General features: G+C 65.2%; 1 protein-coding gene across 5 annotated transcripts in view; it reads right to left on the bottom strand.

Annotated features, from left to right (window-relative positions):
* PKD1 (polycystin 1, transient receptor potential channel interacting) overlaps nt 1-16539 on the bottom strand; it is a 41742-nt gene extending 25203 nt beyond the window's left edge. For all 5 annotated transcript variants that reach the window (XM_049111498.1, XM_049111499.1, XM_049111500.1 and 2 more), the window contains exons 1-6: nt 16310-16539; nt 2071-2142; nt 1882-1953; nt 1467-1636; nt 534-1205; nt 255-447 (exon numbers count right to left, since the gene is read on the bottom strand). In XM_049111498.1, the coding sequence (XP_048967455.1) occupies nt 255-447; nt 534-1205; nt 1467-1636; nt 1882-1953; nt 2071-2142; nt 16310-16524 (1394 nt within the window). In that variant the 5' untranslated portion in view covers nt 16525-16539. The remainder of the gene's footprint in view (nt 1-254; nt 448-533; nt 1206-1466; nt 1637-1881; nt 1954-2070; nt 2143-16309) is intronic.
* Nucleotides 16540-17460: the final 921 nt, after the last annotated feature.

The raw sequence follows: 17460 nt of genomic DNA, 5'->3' as shown, positions 1-17460 counted from the left end.
CACCCCTGCCAGGAGGGGCTCAGCAGGGGACAGCGGGGTGAGCAGCAGACAGGACGTGTGGTGCTCCCCCACCCTCACCCCCACACCTGTGTGAAGAGCTGTCAGGAATGGTGTCCACCAAGCAGGATGTCAGCTGGACGCGGCTCCTCCAGCCACCCCCACCTCTCCTCCTGAGCCTCCTCAGGCCTCAGGCTGTCCCTACCCCGGCATTCTGGGGACCTCACCTCCCAGCCTCTCCAGGGGTGGGGGGGTACCTGGTGACCTGGGAGACCAGGAAGTGCTGGATGGCGGGACTGTCCACCATGGCCAGGGCGGCCCCAGCCCAGGCCCGGCACTGCTCCTGCGCCTGCAGCCAGGCAGCCTTCTCTGCCACCAGACGGTAGCAGTGCCCATTACCAGGGAAGATGACGGTGTCCGAGGGGCACAGCGGATGCACCACTGCGGGGTCTGCAGGTGCAGAAGAGGGCATTGATGTGTGTCCAACCGGAACTGTCCCACCCACTCCGGCCCTTGGGTGCGGGGAAGGCACCCACCTTGGGCTGGCTCCTCGCCCACAGCCACAATGCTGTATGTGGCTTCCAGGTCCGAGCCGCCACGATTTCGGATGCCAAACTTGAGGGTCTCATCGCTGCGCACCGAGGTGAGGCACGTGAGCTCCAGGGAGGCAGGGGCCGCCTCCACGTGCACCTGGGTCTCTACCTGGGCTGAGCCAGCCCCCAGGGCCAGCACAACAGTCACGTGATAGAGCCCGGGCAGCAGGTAGCGGTGAGTGGTGGCAGGACCAGCAATGTCCACCTTGGGGGAGCCATCACCGAAGTCCCAGCGTGTGGAGCTGACGGGCAGGGAGGCAGTGACATGGAAGGCTGCTGGCTGGCCAGAGGCCAGGGGTCCCTGAGGCCCCACCAGGGCGGCCCCTGGGGAGGCGGGGAAGATGTTCTGGAGGAGAGTGGGGCCCCCACACGCAGGGGCAAGGGCCAGTGGGGCGCCGGAGCAGAAGGGCAGGCAGGCTGAGGAGGTGTTGGGGGGCTGGGCGGCCCCGCACAGGCACCAGCCCTGGTCTGAGAAGGCCCCAAGGCCATTGCCAGCCGCAAAACAGAAGGCACCGCAGGCCTCGGGCGTCAGTGGGCCCTCGTGGGCGGCTGAGAAGGCCACCAGCGCCACAGCACCCGAGCTGTTGTCAGGGAGGCAGGCAATGTACTCCTCACCTGGACGGAGCAGACAGGCTGGTCCCCATCACGTCACCTCCACCCAACGGCTGCTGTCCCCACCTCCCGCCCCCTCGCGCCGTCCCCTTGGTCCAGAGGGCCTTCCTCACCCCAACCCGGCCTGTCTCAAGCACCGTGATTACTGTCCAAGCGCCTCTGCTGCCCGGGTCCCGCCTCCCACCAGCCAGGTAACCCTGGAGCACCTACGGGGACCTCCCCAGCAGGGAAGGCCCGAGCTGGCCCCACTCCAGCCACACTCACCACAGCCACCATCCAACAAGGGGACCCCGAGGAGGGGCTGGCCAGCTAGGGGGCCGGGCCCAGCACACGTGGCCGCCTCAGGCCGAACCACGTGAACCTGCTGCTCTTCCGCCCAGCGAGGCAGCCACGCCAGACCGCAGTCACACTCCAACGGGTTTCCGCTCAGGTTTCTGTGAGAGGCATGAGGCCAGGTGCTCAGCAGACGGCAGGGCAGATGGTTGGGGGGGGGTACCCGGACAAGCACAGCATCCCACCACCCCTGTGGCAGCCTACCGGGCCCTGAGAGAGCTCCAGTAGGCAAGCAGACAGTCCCCAGGGCCTAGTCAAGTGGGAAGGGGCACAGAGGCCAGATCAGGAGGGCAAAGAGGGTCACGGGGGAGGGGCTTGGCTAATGACACCCACCAAAATCACTTACATTTCACTTAAGTTAAATAAGTTAGAAAATATTCCTTCTTCTAGAGTTGAAATCTTGTTGTTACTGATATCCCTGGAAGAGAGGGGGGATACAGCAGGTCTGATGGGAGCCCCAGTGACCCACACGAGGACAGGCAGCTGCCACCGGCCCACCCCGCAGACTCCCGCGGCCCCTTGGGGGACCACTCACAGCTCTGTCAGTGCAGAGAGGTTTGCCAGGAGCCCAACGTCCAATGCCCGGAGCAGGTTGTGGGAGACGTCTCTGGGGAGCAAAGTGGTCAGTGATCAGGGCCAGAGCCCCGCAGGGCACAGGGCAGACCGAGGCCCACCCCACAGGCTGCTCTGGGGCTGGGCCAGGATGGAGGCTCCAAGTGAATGGAACAGGACAGGGCAGGTGGCCCCCAGGACTCCATCCACGTGCTGCGCCATTCCCTTTCTGCCCCGAGTCCCACCCCTGGCCCAGCAGTGCCACCCCACACAGGGTCCAAAACACACCAGGGCAGCCCAGGGGTCTCCAGGCCCGGGGCCCCGCTGTCACTGGCCTGGGGAGGGTCTCAGGATGCCCCCGAGACACTATGGAGGACAGAAGGCAGGTAAATGGGGAGGGGGCCATGGTGGACAGCCTCCTGTCATGGCTACGGGGACAGGCCACAGGGAAGAGCAAGGCGAACACAACCCCAGGAAACACACCGGCCCGGCAACAAGGTCACACACAGCTCCACCGGGAAGCACGAGGGTCGGGGATCACATACACAGGCTGAAACATGATGCGTGGCTGCTGCGTTGGAGTGGACCCTCCCGAGACCCGGTGACCCCGCGAGAACCCACGCAAGGACACAGGGACCAGGAGTCAGAGCCTGTTCTCCACAAACCACAGGACGTTCAAAATCAGACGTGACGGGGAGTAACCCAGCCGTGGGAAAGGAGCCCAAAGCCCAAGTGACAACATTCTGGAACCACATCGAGTGAAAGAATGCAGAACGGGACGCCCTTCTAGCAGCGTCACCGTACTGGCAGAGACAGGCATCAAAGCCACGGAAAAGCACGCGACGTCCACCCCTGCTGTCACCACGCCAGCGGAGCGCAGGCCAGAGGGCACTGGCCATTCTGGTGCAGGGCCAGAGGCCGCGGCACCCCTTCACACCCACCGCGGCCCGGGCCCCAGGGAAGACAGCGGGCGGTCATGGCCACGTTGACCCCTGGGGATACCCCCGAAAGCACTTGACCCCCAAGATGTGAACGTTCCCAAACCACGACCCCCAGTGCTGGCAATGCTCCCCCCACTGCCCGGGGAGGGTGGAAGCCCTTCAAGCAAGGCACCCCGCAGCCAACGACTCCACTCTCCCTCCCCGCCTGGACTCCTGGGGGCGTCCCGCTTCCTGGGACGGAGACCTGCGGAGCACCCTGACTTGGGGGGCACTTCCGGTCACCCGCTCCACCTCAGCCTCTCATCCCCCCAGGCTCACACACATGTCGGAGTAGCCCCCTGCCGTGGCCTCCACACCGACGAGGCCTGGGCCTCCCACCCGCAGAGCCCATGCCCTTGCAGGTGCCACTGCCTGCCCTTCGATGTCCCCACAACGCCTCTCAGCGGCCTGACCGCAGGCCCCTGAGACCCCCCAGTGGTGCAGAGGCCCGGGGTCCGCTGACGCCTCCTCCAGGCCCTGCTGACCTAGCTCCTACAACACTCAGATTCCCCCACTGCCCCAACCACAGCCTGGTCCCAGCACCCCCTCCCGGGCACCTCCCTGGCCTCCCGAGGCAGCCTGCCGCGCGTCCAGCCCCAACAGTCACCCTCTGAAACAGGGCCTGCTGCAGACACGGCAGGACCTGAGTCGGAACAGGCTGGTGTGAGAACAAGGTCCTCCTGGGGCAGCCGAGGCACTGAGGGCCGGCCCAGGCCTGGGCCTCCGGGCACACAGGCCCCCGGGACACAGGGGCTTCGCGGCTGGGATGCCCGGAGCAGCGCCCCGGCCTAGCCCCTGATGCCGCAGACCGTGTCTGGAACCAGGCTCAGGAGGCGACACCCACCACAGCCCAACCCCTGCTTCACCCTGCAGACCTGCCGGCCCCACAGGGTCTCACGGCAACCAGCAGGGGCTGCGGGCTGCACCTCCTCCAGGCCACCCTGCCATCTGCACTCCCCACATGGCCTGGGGGCCGGGGGGCACCCAAGGGGGGAGCAGGCCACAGGGGTGCCCGTCCCCCTGGAGGCGGGGCTCCCAGGGGTAAGGGGTGGGGGCGGGGCTGGGGAGAAGCCCCCCACCGCTGTGACCAGCACGCCCCACCCGACAGGTGGCAGGGCGCCTAACCTGGCAAAGTTCAACTTCCAGGCCAGAGGTTCGAAAGCAGCGCCAGCTTGAGCCCTTGCACATGCAGTGCAGCCCTCAGCAGCCCCCACCCCCGAACCAGCGGAGACACACACACAGGGGAGCCACGGAGCTCCTCCCCTCACCTGTGGGCAGAGCGGGTACAGCCCCTCAGCACAGGTGCAGGGGAAGTCCAGGTGCAAAATGCAGCACCCCCCCCCCGTAACTCTTCCAACTAAGATCTAAAGAAAGTGCCGGAAAGGGGGGACACCTAACAGCTCCAGTCTTGAGAGCAGGTGAGTCCCTGAGTTTTCCACACCTGTTCTGCCCTCAAAAAAGGAGAAATGAGGTGTGCAGGGGCCGACAGACAGGCGCCCCAGGGGGCCTGGGGGGAGCTTCACAGGGGACAGTGGCAAGGGGGCTGGCAGGGGAGGGCCAGGAGGTGAGGCGGGGAGGCTGCCTCCCCTCGAGGAGCGGCAGGTCCCTGACCACGAGCCCTGCCCCATCCCAGCGAGGTGCGAGGTGCCGGGACAAGGCGCTGGTCTCAGTGGCCTCCAGGCTTCCCGTCCCGGGGGAGGGCGGGGACAGATACATAGGGAGGCGGGTGCCTGTGTGGGGCAAACATGTGCATCCGTCTCCACCCAGAACCTGGGTTCCAGGAATTCTAGGGCTGGAGACGCCTTCGGGGGCCAGGGAACGTGGGGCAAGGGCCCCCTGGCAGGGTCACCTGTGCCCCTCACCATGGAGCCCGGATTCCCCTGTCCCTTCCCACATGTCGCCGGGGACGGGGTGCTGATGGGCAAGGCTTTCTAGGGTACAATGGCCACTCCGCGCTCGACAGGCTCCCCCCGCCAGCCCGACCCCTCTCCCAGCGCTGGGTGGGCAGGCCAGGCCTGGGGGCCAGGGAGGGGAGGCCGGACTCCCACCCAACTGGCCAACCATGATGCTCTGGAGTGACAATGGCTGTGCCATGCGACCCTTCAGCAAGGCCTTCGCAGACCTCCTGACGGCTGAACTGAGGAAGAACCAGACGCCAGAGGCAGAGGATGCAGGCCCGAGGATGAGCACGGGCCTGAGACCCACTGGAGGTTCCCGGGGGAGCTTCCCAGCTGGGGCCTCAAGCAGAAGAGGAAAGAAAGAAGGAAAATCCCTAAAATGTTTTTCCACATCCCATTTTCTGGAAAATCCATCACGAGTGGCAGCTGCTGGGAACCGCCCGTGGTGCCTGAGAAAGCAGGGCAGCGGGCGGGAGGGGCCGGCCACTCAGCCAGCACCCACCCCCGCGCATCAGGACATCGCTGTCTCTGGCCTCCTGGCTGTGGCTCCCGGCCGTCCCCGGTGCATGAGGTCCTCCAGCCAGCTCTGCCTGGCCCAGCAGGCCCCGCACGTGGAAGGCCCCACCATCACGGTCACACGGTCATGGGTGCTGGCCACGTGCTCCCTGCACTTTCCTCCTCCCACCCCCCTGACGCTCACCTGGGCCTGGCCTGGCCCAAGGGGCCCAGAAAATATCAGCAGGCTCTCGGGGATCCTGCTCGGCCAAGGTCCCAGGCCCCAAGGGCAGAACCAGGCCGAGCCCCAGCCCCGCAGCCCACCCCAGGCTGTGGGAGCATCTGCGTGGGGCAGGCCACGGGCAACGGTGTCCACTGGGAGAGACGCGGAGGCAGAGGGGACATGGAGGGGGAGCTCTGGGGGTCACCAGAAGGGGGACATGGACAGCACGGTCCCACAGCCCCAAGGTCCTCAACAGCCACTTGTCCACATTTGTTCTGGCTGCCAATGTTCGGGGGGAATGCCAAGGAGGCCCCGGGCCAGCCTCCCTGCCCCCACCCACCCAGGTTTCCTCTGCAACCCCCAGGTGACATCATCACAGTCTGACACCCTGCCCCCATGCTGGGGTTCCTCACATCCTGCAACCACCAGGGAGAGACGCAGCAGGCCCAGGGAGCTGCCGAAGAGCCCAGCAGGGCTACAGCAGCAGGGGCTGGCCAAGCAGCGAGCGGCCGGCCCCTACCGGGAGGAGGGCCAGCAGCCTGGCCGGACTGCACCCCTCAGAGGTCCTGGGCCAAGCAGGGTCCACCCTCTGGCCAGCTAGATGCTCCCCAGTGCCCCCGAGGCCCACACGAGCAACCTCCAAGGATCCCAAGGCCAAGACTGGAGGGGTCAGGCCAGCTTAGGGAGGAGGTGGGTGATCTGAGGACCCACACACCACCAGGGCACGGGCACACACCCACGACAGCACAAGACACGTGTCCCCTCCCCAGGCACCAGGGATCAGGTTGAGAGGCTGGCCGTCCTTCTCCGCCCCCACCGCAGTGACCCAGCAGTCACTGGGGAGCCCAGGCTGTCCCCGTGCTGGGGAGGTCCTGACTCCCCCCGCCCTCCACACCAGGCATCCTCCTGAGACGGGGCACCAGCCTCCCTGCGTGTGCACCCTTGGGGTCCCCATCTGTCCGGGTCTGCTCCTTCCTGCTCCAAGCAGAAGCCTGGCGGGGGGAACCCTGCTTCCACCACAAACTGGAGGTGCCCGGAAGGTGCTCAAGGACCCCCATCCGACGAGCCACAGTGGCTCCCCCCTGCCCTCTCCACAGAAGGCTCAGTACCTGCGTCCTGCCCCTGCTCACATCTGGGCCCCAGCGGGGAGGGCTGAGGAGGGGCTGTACCCAGGGGAGGGGAAGGGGTCAGGGTGCAGGAAAGTGGTCATTAACAGCAGGTCTGGAGCGTCCGTGAGCCCAGGGCGGCTCCAAGAGCACCCTACCCTTCTAGAGCTGAGGAACTGGAGGCCCTAGAGAAGCTGGGACCCTGCCCTGCAGCCCTGACCGGCCTCAGTTTCCTCCTCTGCCAAGGAGAGGAGTGGCCCGTGTGCCCGCTCCCCAGTCCAGATGCTGGGCGGGGTCTGGGGGCCAGCCGGAGCCCCCAAGGAAACATCTGCACATTCCAGACGCATGTGGTCAGCGGCGGGGGCGAGTGCCAGGCCCCAGCCCATCACCCCCACCCCTGTGCTGGCCGCCGCACTGGAAACAGGGCTTGGGGGGGGGACTGGCTCTGGAGGGGCCGCTGCGGAGGTTATGTAACCCACTCCTCTGGAGCCAGCAGCTGCCTCCTCCCTCTGGCAGGACAGGACGGCCGTGCTGGCAGGAAGAATGTACCCCACTCCCTGTCTGGGGCCCAGGGCCCCGTGCTCCGCCCTCCATCACCGGGCTCCTGGAGACACAGCCTGGACTGGCCTCTCCTTCCCCGGAGACCCTGCTGGCTCTGGGGAGAAACAGGTTCTCCTGGGCCCAGCAGGGAGGACCCCCGACACCCCTGCAGGAGCCAGGCCCAGGGTGAAGGGGAGAGGCCTCCCGCTCCGCCCCTGCACCGTGGGCCGTGCTGGCCATGCCGCAACTCCCCGCAGCTCCCGCAGCACTGGGGGCCCCGCAGCACCGGGCCGGCCGCCGGGAGCACCGAGCCAGTCTGAGCGGAATAATCTCGCTCTGTTTTCATTCTGTCTATTTATGGCGAGCCAGGCTGGCTTCCAGGGCCGGAAACGATGATGTGTAAATTAATGAATTCGAGTTTAGGAAGGAGCGGATTTGAAGACAAACACACAGAGAGGGCCAGCTGGGGAGGGGGCAGAGGCGGGCTGTCCCCGGAGGGGCCCACCGGCCCGGGGCGGCAGTGAGGGGTTGTGGGGAGGAGAGGTCTGCCTGGGAACCTCCCAGGTACAGGAGGTGGCCACGGTTCCCAGCATTTTGGGGAGCCCCGCCACCCGAGGTCTGCCCTCCCACTACTGGCCTCTCACCAGGACGGGACAGCGATACCTCATGCGGGACGCCGCCTGCCCAGGGACTCCTGGGGACCGCAGGCCAGGCCGGGCTGGGCAGGGGAGCGTCTGACCCGCAGAAAGGAGACAAGGGCTGGGGTGTCCTCCACGCTGGGACAGAAAGACACTGCTTGGAGGAGAGATGTCCCCAGATCAACCTGCCCAGAGGCAGCCACCGTCAGGGCATTAACAAGACCAGGCTGGGGGCCCACCCAGGAGAGGGTCTGGGGCCACCCTTCAGGGCAAGGGGAGAAGGCCCGTACCCGAGTGTGTCCAGCGGCCCTCCGGGTGTGGCATCCCGCTCAGGAGATGCGCTCAGACCTGTCAGCCAGCTAGGGAAGGAGGGGAGGGCCATCCCTCCCACGGCCAGGAACGCCGCTGCCCACCGTCGCCTCCCCAGAGGCCAAAGGCTGGGCTCTCCCCGTCCGGGCTGGGGAGCTGGGGAGCTGGGGAGCTGGGCCGTGGCCTCCAGCTCTCCAGTGGCATAGGCGCCAGTCCAGCGTGGCTAGCAAGCCCATCACCCCCTCGTTGCTGGGCTGGAAGCCGCGGACACCAGGGCTAGAGAGCGGTTTGGAGGCTGGGGACCCCGAGGCCACCAGAGCTGTGAGCCCAGCCCCAAGCGCTGCCCCGGCCAGGAGGGGAGCTGCCTTCTGGCCCCGGCATGGGACCAAGCCCTCTTGGGGTGGCACCCGGGGCGAGCTGCACGCCCGCAGGGACAGCACACAGCCAGGCCCGGGCCCACAGGCCCCACAGGGAGGGAGAGCGCCCTGCCCACGCTGGCCCTGGCACGGCGGCCGGGCACCCCCGGGCCCCTGGCGGAGACAGCTGCCAAGCCACAGAGAACGAGGTGTTCCGGGAGAAAAGGCCGTGAGCTGCATTTTCCAGCTGCGCCGCGTTGGGCCGGCGGCTGCAGGCACGCCCGGTCGGTGCCCCGGCCACCCGGTGGACACGGCCCGCCTCGGCCGAGACACCCCGGCACCCCGCGGACAGCCGCCACCACCCCAGACGGCGGCAGGACAAACGCGATGTTTTCATTCCCCAGGGCTCAGCGGGTTGGGCCCGTCTGGGTTCCCGCTGCTGGCGCTGGCCGCTGCACAATGTTCTGGAAAGGAAAACGTACATCTCCACCCAAAATGGCTTCCTCGCTGGAAACCGAGCCTCAGGTCCCCTCAAGAGCCAGGGTCCCCGAGCCGTGGGAGAGCAGGGGGCAGCAGCTCACCACCTCTGGGGCGGCCCATGGGGGCGAGAGCCACTCCTGCGGGGCTGCCCGGCCGGCTGTTAGAACACGGTGGCCGGCCACCCTGTCGCCCGGGCCCAAGGCAGAGCACCGGATGGGGAGGAGGAGGCCCCCCTGGGACACGCCCTGGGCTCGGGCTCGAGAAAGGCCTGCAAGATGAGCCTGCAGGGAGGCAGGAGAGGGAAACCGAGTCTCGTCGACACCGGCGCCTCCGCCCCCAGCTCGAGTGAGGTCACCAGGGTGTGCCGCGCAGGACAGGGGCCCCAGCAGCAGGGCCGACGCGGGGAGCACCCAGGGGCTCTCGTGGCCCCATCACCCCAGGTCACAGAGCAAGGTGGACACGGGAAACCACACACTCTAATCACACCTTAAAGCCGCGCTGTGTCTCGCATCGGTACCTGAATGCATCAAAAACACAAATGCATAAACTAAGACCCAAACAGCAGAGGGACGTGCCAGGGGTCACGGCTCCCAACAGACACATGGCCCTGCGCAGTACCCACCTCTAAGGTCAGGGCCGAGGGGGCGGCAAGGCTTCCGGGCCTCAGACCTCCCCACGGTGGGAGCCGAGGGGTGTGCAGGACCGCGCCTCCCAGGGCTCACCCGTGCCCCCCTACCCTGCGGTGGGAGCCGAGGGGTGTGACCTGCACCCCCCCATCTGGCATTTGGTCTGAACAACACGGTGACCAACACACGTGCTCAGGGCTCCTCTCTCCAGGCTCCTGCTCCGTCAGCAGGGCAGGAAGGACCCAAGCACCATCTCTGGGAGGCCAGTGCTTGGGACAAAGTAATGGGCTCTGAGGCCGCGGAGAGAACAGAGCTCAGAGGCCCCTCGGGCGACGCTTGCAGTCACTGCGGCCCCAGCACTGAGCCCTGTGGATGCGCCCACAACCCCAGAAGGGCCATCCACGCCTCTGCAAGTGAGGAGACGAGAGCTCGGGAAGGCTGAGTGACTCAGCCAAGGTCACGCAGGAAATGGAGGAGCTGGGATGTGAACCAGGTCTGATTCCAGGCCAGTCCCGACTCCTGGGTCTCCAGAACCAGACAGGAAGTCAGTGGGAAGAACCACAGCCTAGAGGGCCGAGGGCCGCCCGAGCAGGGAGCCGTGGGGAAGGGCTGGGCAGGGCAGGGCCGAACAAGCAGCCGAGGCCTGAGCCCAGAGCCCACCCAGCCCCCCTCCATCCCAGCCAGGGGTGCTCCCCAGCCCCCTTCCGTGAGCCAGGCCCCCTGCGCAGGGCCAAGGTATGCCCCAGAGTGGGATGACGCCATCACCTCTGCCGCTACTCACCAGCTGTGTGACCCTAGGGAGTAACTTAACCTCGGAGAGCCTCAGTTTCCTGCTCTGCAAAATGGGGCCAAGAGAGCTTCCAGCCCACAGCATCGTGGCGAGGTAGTGCGAGATAAAGGACAGAAAGCGCTTAGCAAGGAACCCGGCGTGTGGCAACCACGGAGGGAGAGGCTGACCCGGCAGAGGGAAGCAGGGTGCACACCCCCAGCTCTTTTCAGACATTTGGCTTTCCATACAGATGAACCTCGCATACTATAAAGGTCACCCTTGTAAAGCTCACAACTTGGCGGCTTCTAGTGTCTTCTCAAAGTTGTGCCACCAGCACCACTATCTGGTCCCATGACATTCTCATCCCCCGCAAGAGAAACCCCACACTCCTTGGCCATCCTCTCCGAACCCCTCCCCCACCCCAGCTGTACACGTTAGTCCGCCTTCTGGCTCCACGGAGTTGCCTGTTCTGGACATTTCCTACCAGTGAAATCATTCGGCACATGGCCTCTTGTGTCTGGCCTCTTTCACTTAACGTGCTTTCAAGGCTTATGTAGGTTGGAGCAGGTGTCAGGGCCTTGTTTGTGTCAACGGCTGAGCAGTACTCCAAGCGTGGGCCGACGGCCCTGCTCACTGGTTCTGCGGCTGCTAAAACACCTGTGCTGTTTCCATTTTCCAGCTACGATGAATCCTGCCACTGCAAACCTGGGTACAGATTTCTGTGTGGACAGAGATGTCCCCTCCCCTGGGTAGACACCTAGGAGGAGAACTGCTGGGTCCTACCGTGGCCCCACATTTCGCCTTCTGGGGAGCCCACAGATGGCTCTCCAGAGTGCGGCCCCATTCTCGGCCCCACCGGCAGTGGGTGGGCAGCCCGATTTCTCCACATCCTCCAAACACTTGCTACGATCTGTCTTTGGAGACAGCCATCCCCATGGGTGTGAGGGGTAGCTCGCTGCAGTTTGATTTGTGTTTTCCTGAAAGCCACATGCTGAGCATTTTTGCATAGGCTTACCGGTCGTCTGTCTCTTTTTTGGAAAAAAGTCTGTTCAGATCCTTCACCCATAGTTTAATTGGGCCCTTTATCTCATTAGCATCAAAAATACATAAAAACCCTTGTTGTTTCAATATGTTCCGGCTACAGGCCCCTCGTTACATAAAAGGCTCGCACGTGCTCCCCACCTGGCAGGTGTCTGGCAGGTGGGCTCGCCCCCATGGAGGCGGCTGTCCTCACCACTCCCAGGCGCCCCCAGCTCCTGACAGTTGCCGGTCCCGTGGATGCTCCGATGTTGGCCCCTTCAAGTACCCAAGTGTTGCAGGGGCAGCCAGAGGCTCCCCATTCACCTCCCTGCCCAGGAAGGGGCCCCTCCTACCGCGTGCCCTCCTGTCTTCAGCTCTGGCAAATCCGCATTCCGTGTCCCATTGGGAAACTGTGACACATGTGCTTTTATTCTGAATTCCGAGTGCTGGCCGGCCACACCGAGCAGCTCAGGGGACAGGACAGTGAGAGCAGCCGGGCATGCAGGACGCCCAGACCCTCCCGATACCCATCTCCACCCAGCAGCCAGTGTTCCGAGCCACTTCCACCTTGAACTCTCCAATGCTGTCCCCAGCAGTTCTCCAGATAAAGGCTCAGCCCCCACGCCTCCATCACCCGGAGCCTCGAGACTCCTCCAGGCTGTCCCTTGTCTGGGATGCTCTCTCTCAGACCTCAATGCACCTACGCTGGGGGTCCTTCCAGGCACCCCCTCCAATGCAGCCCCCTCCCCATCGCCTGTGTCTTTGGTTTAATATCAGCTTCACCGTGAAAACAACCTCAGAGACTCCAGGCACGGGGCCCAGCACACAGCAGCCAGGCTCTCTGTCTGGTGAGGGCTCAGGGAGGGGACCCTGAGGGCTCAGGGAGGGGACCCCGGCCCGTCCTCTAGGCAGCAACACATGTGGCACATTCAGCCTAACACGTCACGCACATGCCAGGCCCCGTGGTCTGCTCCCCACTGCCCAACCTCCCTCACGCCCATGTGCTATGTAGATGCTGGAGGCCAAGCCTCCCCCGTCACCCCAACTCTCCTGCCATTCAGGGGCAGAGGCAGGGAAGAGCGAGGCCCTAAGTACCCCCCAGGTGACAAAAGACCCGAAGGCCCTGGTATTTCCATCAACGAACCAAGTCCCTACTGAGTTCCTGCCCCAAACCGAGTCCTGGAGCAGTGGCTGAGGTCAGCAGCGCATAGCCCAAGAAGTGGTTGGCCAAGCACAACCTCTTCTTCAAGCACCTGACCCTGACCCATGATGGGCCACACCTCGAGCAGCACTGTCACATCCGAACTTCCTCTGCCGATGAGCATTCTAAGTCTCTGTCACCCTGTCCGACACTAGCCACCGGCCACAAGAGCCCCCAGAGTGCTTGAAGTGGGGTTTGCCACACAACGCAGCTCCAAACCAACTAGCAAACTACAGGAAACTGAGGGCAGAGACACACCAGATAACACCACAGAGGTTGACAGAGGCGTCGTCCAAACCGGGATGCCATCAGAGCCAGTTTCCACAAGTTGCATGAGGAAGGAGAGCGCTGAGGGAAAGTGGACACCTCATCGGAAGACAAAAGACTACTTGCGCTGTGTGGAAGACAAAAGACTACTTGCTTATTTGGATCCTAACTGAAACTACCAAAAACCCAGAGACAAGCCCAAACCTAAACATGCTGGCACAGACTGGGATCAGGGAATCACTCATCATCGTAGGTGTGACCACGGTGTGGCCACACACTCCAAGATGGTTTCACGTCAGAGAACGGGACAGCCAGAGTCTGGTTGGAAGACGGGTGGAGGTGTGGAGGCACAGGACGGAGGGCGCCGGGTCCATGAGGCTCAGCCCACGATTTTGCCCATTTCTGCCTCTATTCAAATTATCCACGATAAAGCTTTAAAAACGGGACAACAGGGGATCCCTGGGTGGCGCAGCGGTTTGGCGCCTGCCTTTGGCCCAGGGCGTGATCCTGGAGACCCGGGATCGAGTCCCACGTCGGGCTCCCAGTGCATGGAGCCTGCTTCTCCCTCTGCCTATGTCTCTGCCTCTCTCTCTCTCTCTCTGTGACTATTATAAATAAAAATAAAAAAATTAAAAAAAACAAAAACAAAAACGGGACAACAGCAACAATTTGCTGAGTAACGTCACCTCTCTCGGGCCACCTCCAGCAGCACCGTTAACCCAGGCCACCCTGCCTGCCTGCTGAGGCCTGCAGTCCGCTGTGGGCCAGCCGTGGGCCTTCTACCCACGTCTCGTGCACCAAGCTGTCCAGTCTCAGGCGGAGGGTGGCTGTGAGACGCTGATGACAGAGGTACCAGGCCTGAACCCACCAGAGGCGGCCGCTGCTGCCACCCGAGAGGCAGGGCTGCTGGGGCACACCCTCACCCAGGATGCTCCCTGCCCTCTGAGCTTGGTCCCTCTGCCTTAGAGAAGACTCCCCTACCTCCCTCTCCCTGAGGACGGGGCCTGCAGGGCTGACCAGCAGAATGGCTAGGGCAGCCCACGGAGCCCCGACGGTGGTTTGGGGGACGAGGAGAGGGCCCATGTCCCTTGGGTGCCTGGTCCCCAAGTTCCAGAAGTCTCCCAGAGGCAGCTTCGGGGCGTAAATAACCGTGTGGGGTCTACTCTGCTCCCCATCCACCTGTGTCTCAGGGCCCCACCTCAAGCTCAAAGGGACCAGCAACCCTGGAAATCCTGCTGGCTCAGGCCGGGCCAGGCCATCAGCTCCCAGGACCTCCAAACCCAGGAACGGAGCCTACGGGGACACAGGCAACAGTCTTGGGTGCCAGCACTGCCCAAGGGGCTCCAGAGCCTGCACCCCACTGCCAGCTCCCGACCGACCCACCCGTGCTGCTTACTCCCTGCACAGCTCCTGGAGGCAGCTGAGCACCACGTGCTGAGGAAGCAGAGAATGCCCAGGACAAGCCAGGCCTGACCTCAGCAGAGCCCAGCCCACCAGAGACGGAGGTACCTTCACCCACAGTATCCAGAAACAAGCAGTGGGGTGGCTCTGACGTAATTACGCAGGCGCTGGTGCGGGCAAGAGGCCCGTCCCCACAGAGACAGCCGGGGTGGCAAATGCTCAAGTGGTCAGACAGCAAAGCAACAGGCCCAACGCCACCCCTATGGCTCCCAGCTGATCCTGGAGAACCTGCTCTTCCCCCACCCCCAATGCCCAGACCACCCAGGAGAAGTACCCACCCCTACTTCACCCACCTACCCCAACAACATCCAAACTCACCTCAACACTGACCACAGGGTTCCTAACTAAAGGTGGCCACACACGGGGGACAGCCAGGGAATATTAGAGAACCAAGTTCCGGGACCCATCCCCAGATTTTTTTTGTTTTAAGATTTTATTTATTTATTCATGAGAGAGAGGCAGAGACACAGAGAGAGGGAGAAGCAGGCTCCCTGTGGGGACCCCGATGTGGGACTCGATCCTGGGACCCCCGGGTCACACCCTGAGGGAGGGAGATGCTTAACTGCTGAGCCATCCAGGTGCCCCAACACATCCCCAGATTTAACAAGCCTCAGGATGTTAAATGCTACCCGGTGGATCTAGCACGTGGCCACGGATGGAAGGGAGTCCTGGCTCGGGTGCCTGAAAGTGCCCACAAAATCCAAAGCGGGCCACAGGAATGCAGATTGGCAGGCCCGGAGCCTGCCCCCGGCCTGGAGACAACTGTCTGCCAGTCTCGGTCCCATGCACCCTGTCCATTCCAACTCTGGGTCCTGAGCACCTCAGTCAAGCTCCACTCTGCCACGTGCTGGCCACTACTTGTTACGTGGGCAAGTCACACCACCTGAGTCTGTTTTCTCATCTGTCAAAGAGGAATCTTGGGGGTACCTCTGCCCCAGGGCCTTAAGGAGAGGCTTTAAGCACCGCAGTCCACAGCCAGAGCTTGGCACAGGGCTCACACAGGGCAAGCTCTCCACAAAGGCTGCGCTATCAAGTCCGAGATGGACACCCGACAACAGCTCTTTGGCATGTAAGCCGCTGCCATTTGCCCCAGGATCATGTCAGAGCCCTGGACAGACGGAGGCCCTTAATGAGCCCAGCCCACCTCCCATCCTGCCCACTTCCTCACAGTTCCCTAGTGGTTGCCACACCGGGCTACCCTACACCCGCACACCACCCGTTCAGCCTCCCGGCCTGGCACACACGGTTCCGTCCCGCCAGGGCTCACACATCCTTCACATCTTTGTGCCGACACCTCTTCCTGGAAGCCTTCCCAGCCTTCCCAGCCAGAGCTGCCATCCTCCCGGCTCCCTCGGGCAGGGCTCCCGGGTACAGAGCAGCCCCCCAGGCCAGGCTGGGCCTTAATTAGCGGCTCCGTGCTGGCCGGTCCCCTCGGACACCTTCCACCCTGCCCCGCGCGCTGTCCCGCGTCCCCTTGGTCCCCCTGCAACTCGCGACTGCGGAGCCCCAGCAGGTGGGACGTTTTCTCCTTTCGGAGAAGCCAGGATCCTTCTGCTTCGCCCCGGCCCGGGGGGCTGAGGGCCGCCCGCGGCCCCGGGTTTTCCTTATTTAGCTGCCGACCTCCCCGCGCTGGAGCCTCGCCCTGGGAGAGGCCTGGCCCGCGCTGCGTTTCCCCTGCAGAGGCCGGGACGCGCCCACGCCCTGCGAGGCCCGCCAGGCCGGCGGCCTGCCCGGCCGGGCCTCTCCCCGGAGCGCAGGGTGCAGGCGCGCCGAGCCCCCCACCCCCGGGCGCCCCCGAGTCCCCGCGGCGCCATGGCAACCGCCGGCCGGGCGCGGGGCGGCGGGCTACTCACAGCGCGGTGGCGGCGGCGGGGATGCGCAGCGCGGGTCCGAGCGTCCGCAGTCCGCCGCCCGAGCAGTTGACGCGGCAGGCGGCGCCGGGCGCAGGGCCGCACAGGCAGGGGGGCGCGCACGGGCCGCAGCCGCGCCCGGGGCCCCCCGCCAGCGCCCCGAGCCACAGGCCCAGGCCCAGGGCGAGCGCCAGGCGGCCGGGCGCGGCGGGCGGCATCGTCAGGGCAGCGCGTGCATGGCCCCGGCCCGGCCCCGAGCCCCCGAGCCCCGAGCCCCGAGCCCGCCCCGGCGCCGGCGGCTCAGCCCGGGCCCGCGGACGGCATGGCGGGGCGCGGGGCGGGATCCGGCGGCGGCCGCGGCCTGTCTGCTCGCGCTACGCCCGCTCGGCGCTCGGGCCCGGCCGCGCTCTGCGTCCACGGCCGGCCGGTAGCGCGCTCGCGCTGCAGTGCGGGCCGGCCGCCGCCGCCCCTCCTCCTCCTCCTCCTGCCCCCCAGCCCGAGCGGCGCGGGGCGGGGCGGCGCGCGCGGGCGGGGCGACAGTAGGCCCCGCCCTCGCCATGCAGGGCGGTCTCGGGGGCGGGGCGTCCTCAGGCCCCGCCCCTCACTCTGCAGGGCTCCCGCGGGGGCGGGGCGTCCTCGGGCCACGCCCCCTCCCCCGCTCAGGGTGTGGGCGGGACGTCGCGGGGCCTCGGGCTCTGGTCCCGCGGGGGGCGGGGCCTCCGCGCAACTGCACCCCGCTCCCCCCGGTGCCGGCGCCCCGCAGCCCCCGCAGTGGTCCACGTCGCGGCTGGGCAAGCACTAGCGGTGATGACCCCGCGGCCTCCGTGCCGCTCGGGCTCCGCAGTCTTCCGGGCCGCGGTGGCCAGTGCCCGCTGTCACAGGGCGACGCCCCAGGTGCCCCTCCGCCGACCAAGCGCAGCATCCCCGTCGCCGCCCCCCTGCAGCCAGGGCACGCGCGTCCCTCCAAACCTAAAAATGAAGCACTCTAGTGGCTCCCAGGGCGGGAGACGGGGAATGGATAACTGCTAATGGATATGGGGTTTGCTTCTGGGATGGTGAGAACGTTCTGGAATTAGGTAGTGGCAGTGGTTGCACAGCTTGGTAAATATACTAAAAATTTAATAGAATTGGGCTCTTAAAAGGGTGAATGTTAT

Source organism: Canis lupus, chromosome 6 (genome assembly GCF_003254725.2).
Source record: "Canis lupus dingo isolate Sandy chromosome 6, ASM325472v2, whole genome shotgun sequence".
NCBI lineage: Eukaryota > Metazoa > Chordata > Mammalia > Carnivora > Canidae > Canis > Canis lupus.
This window is presented reverse-complemented; position numbering and strand designations above follow the sequence as displayed.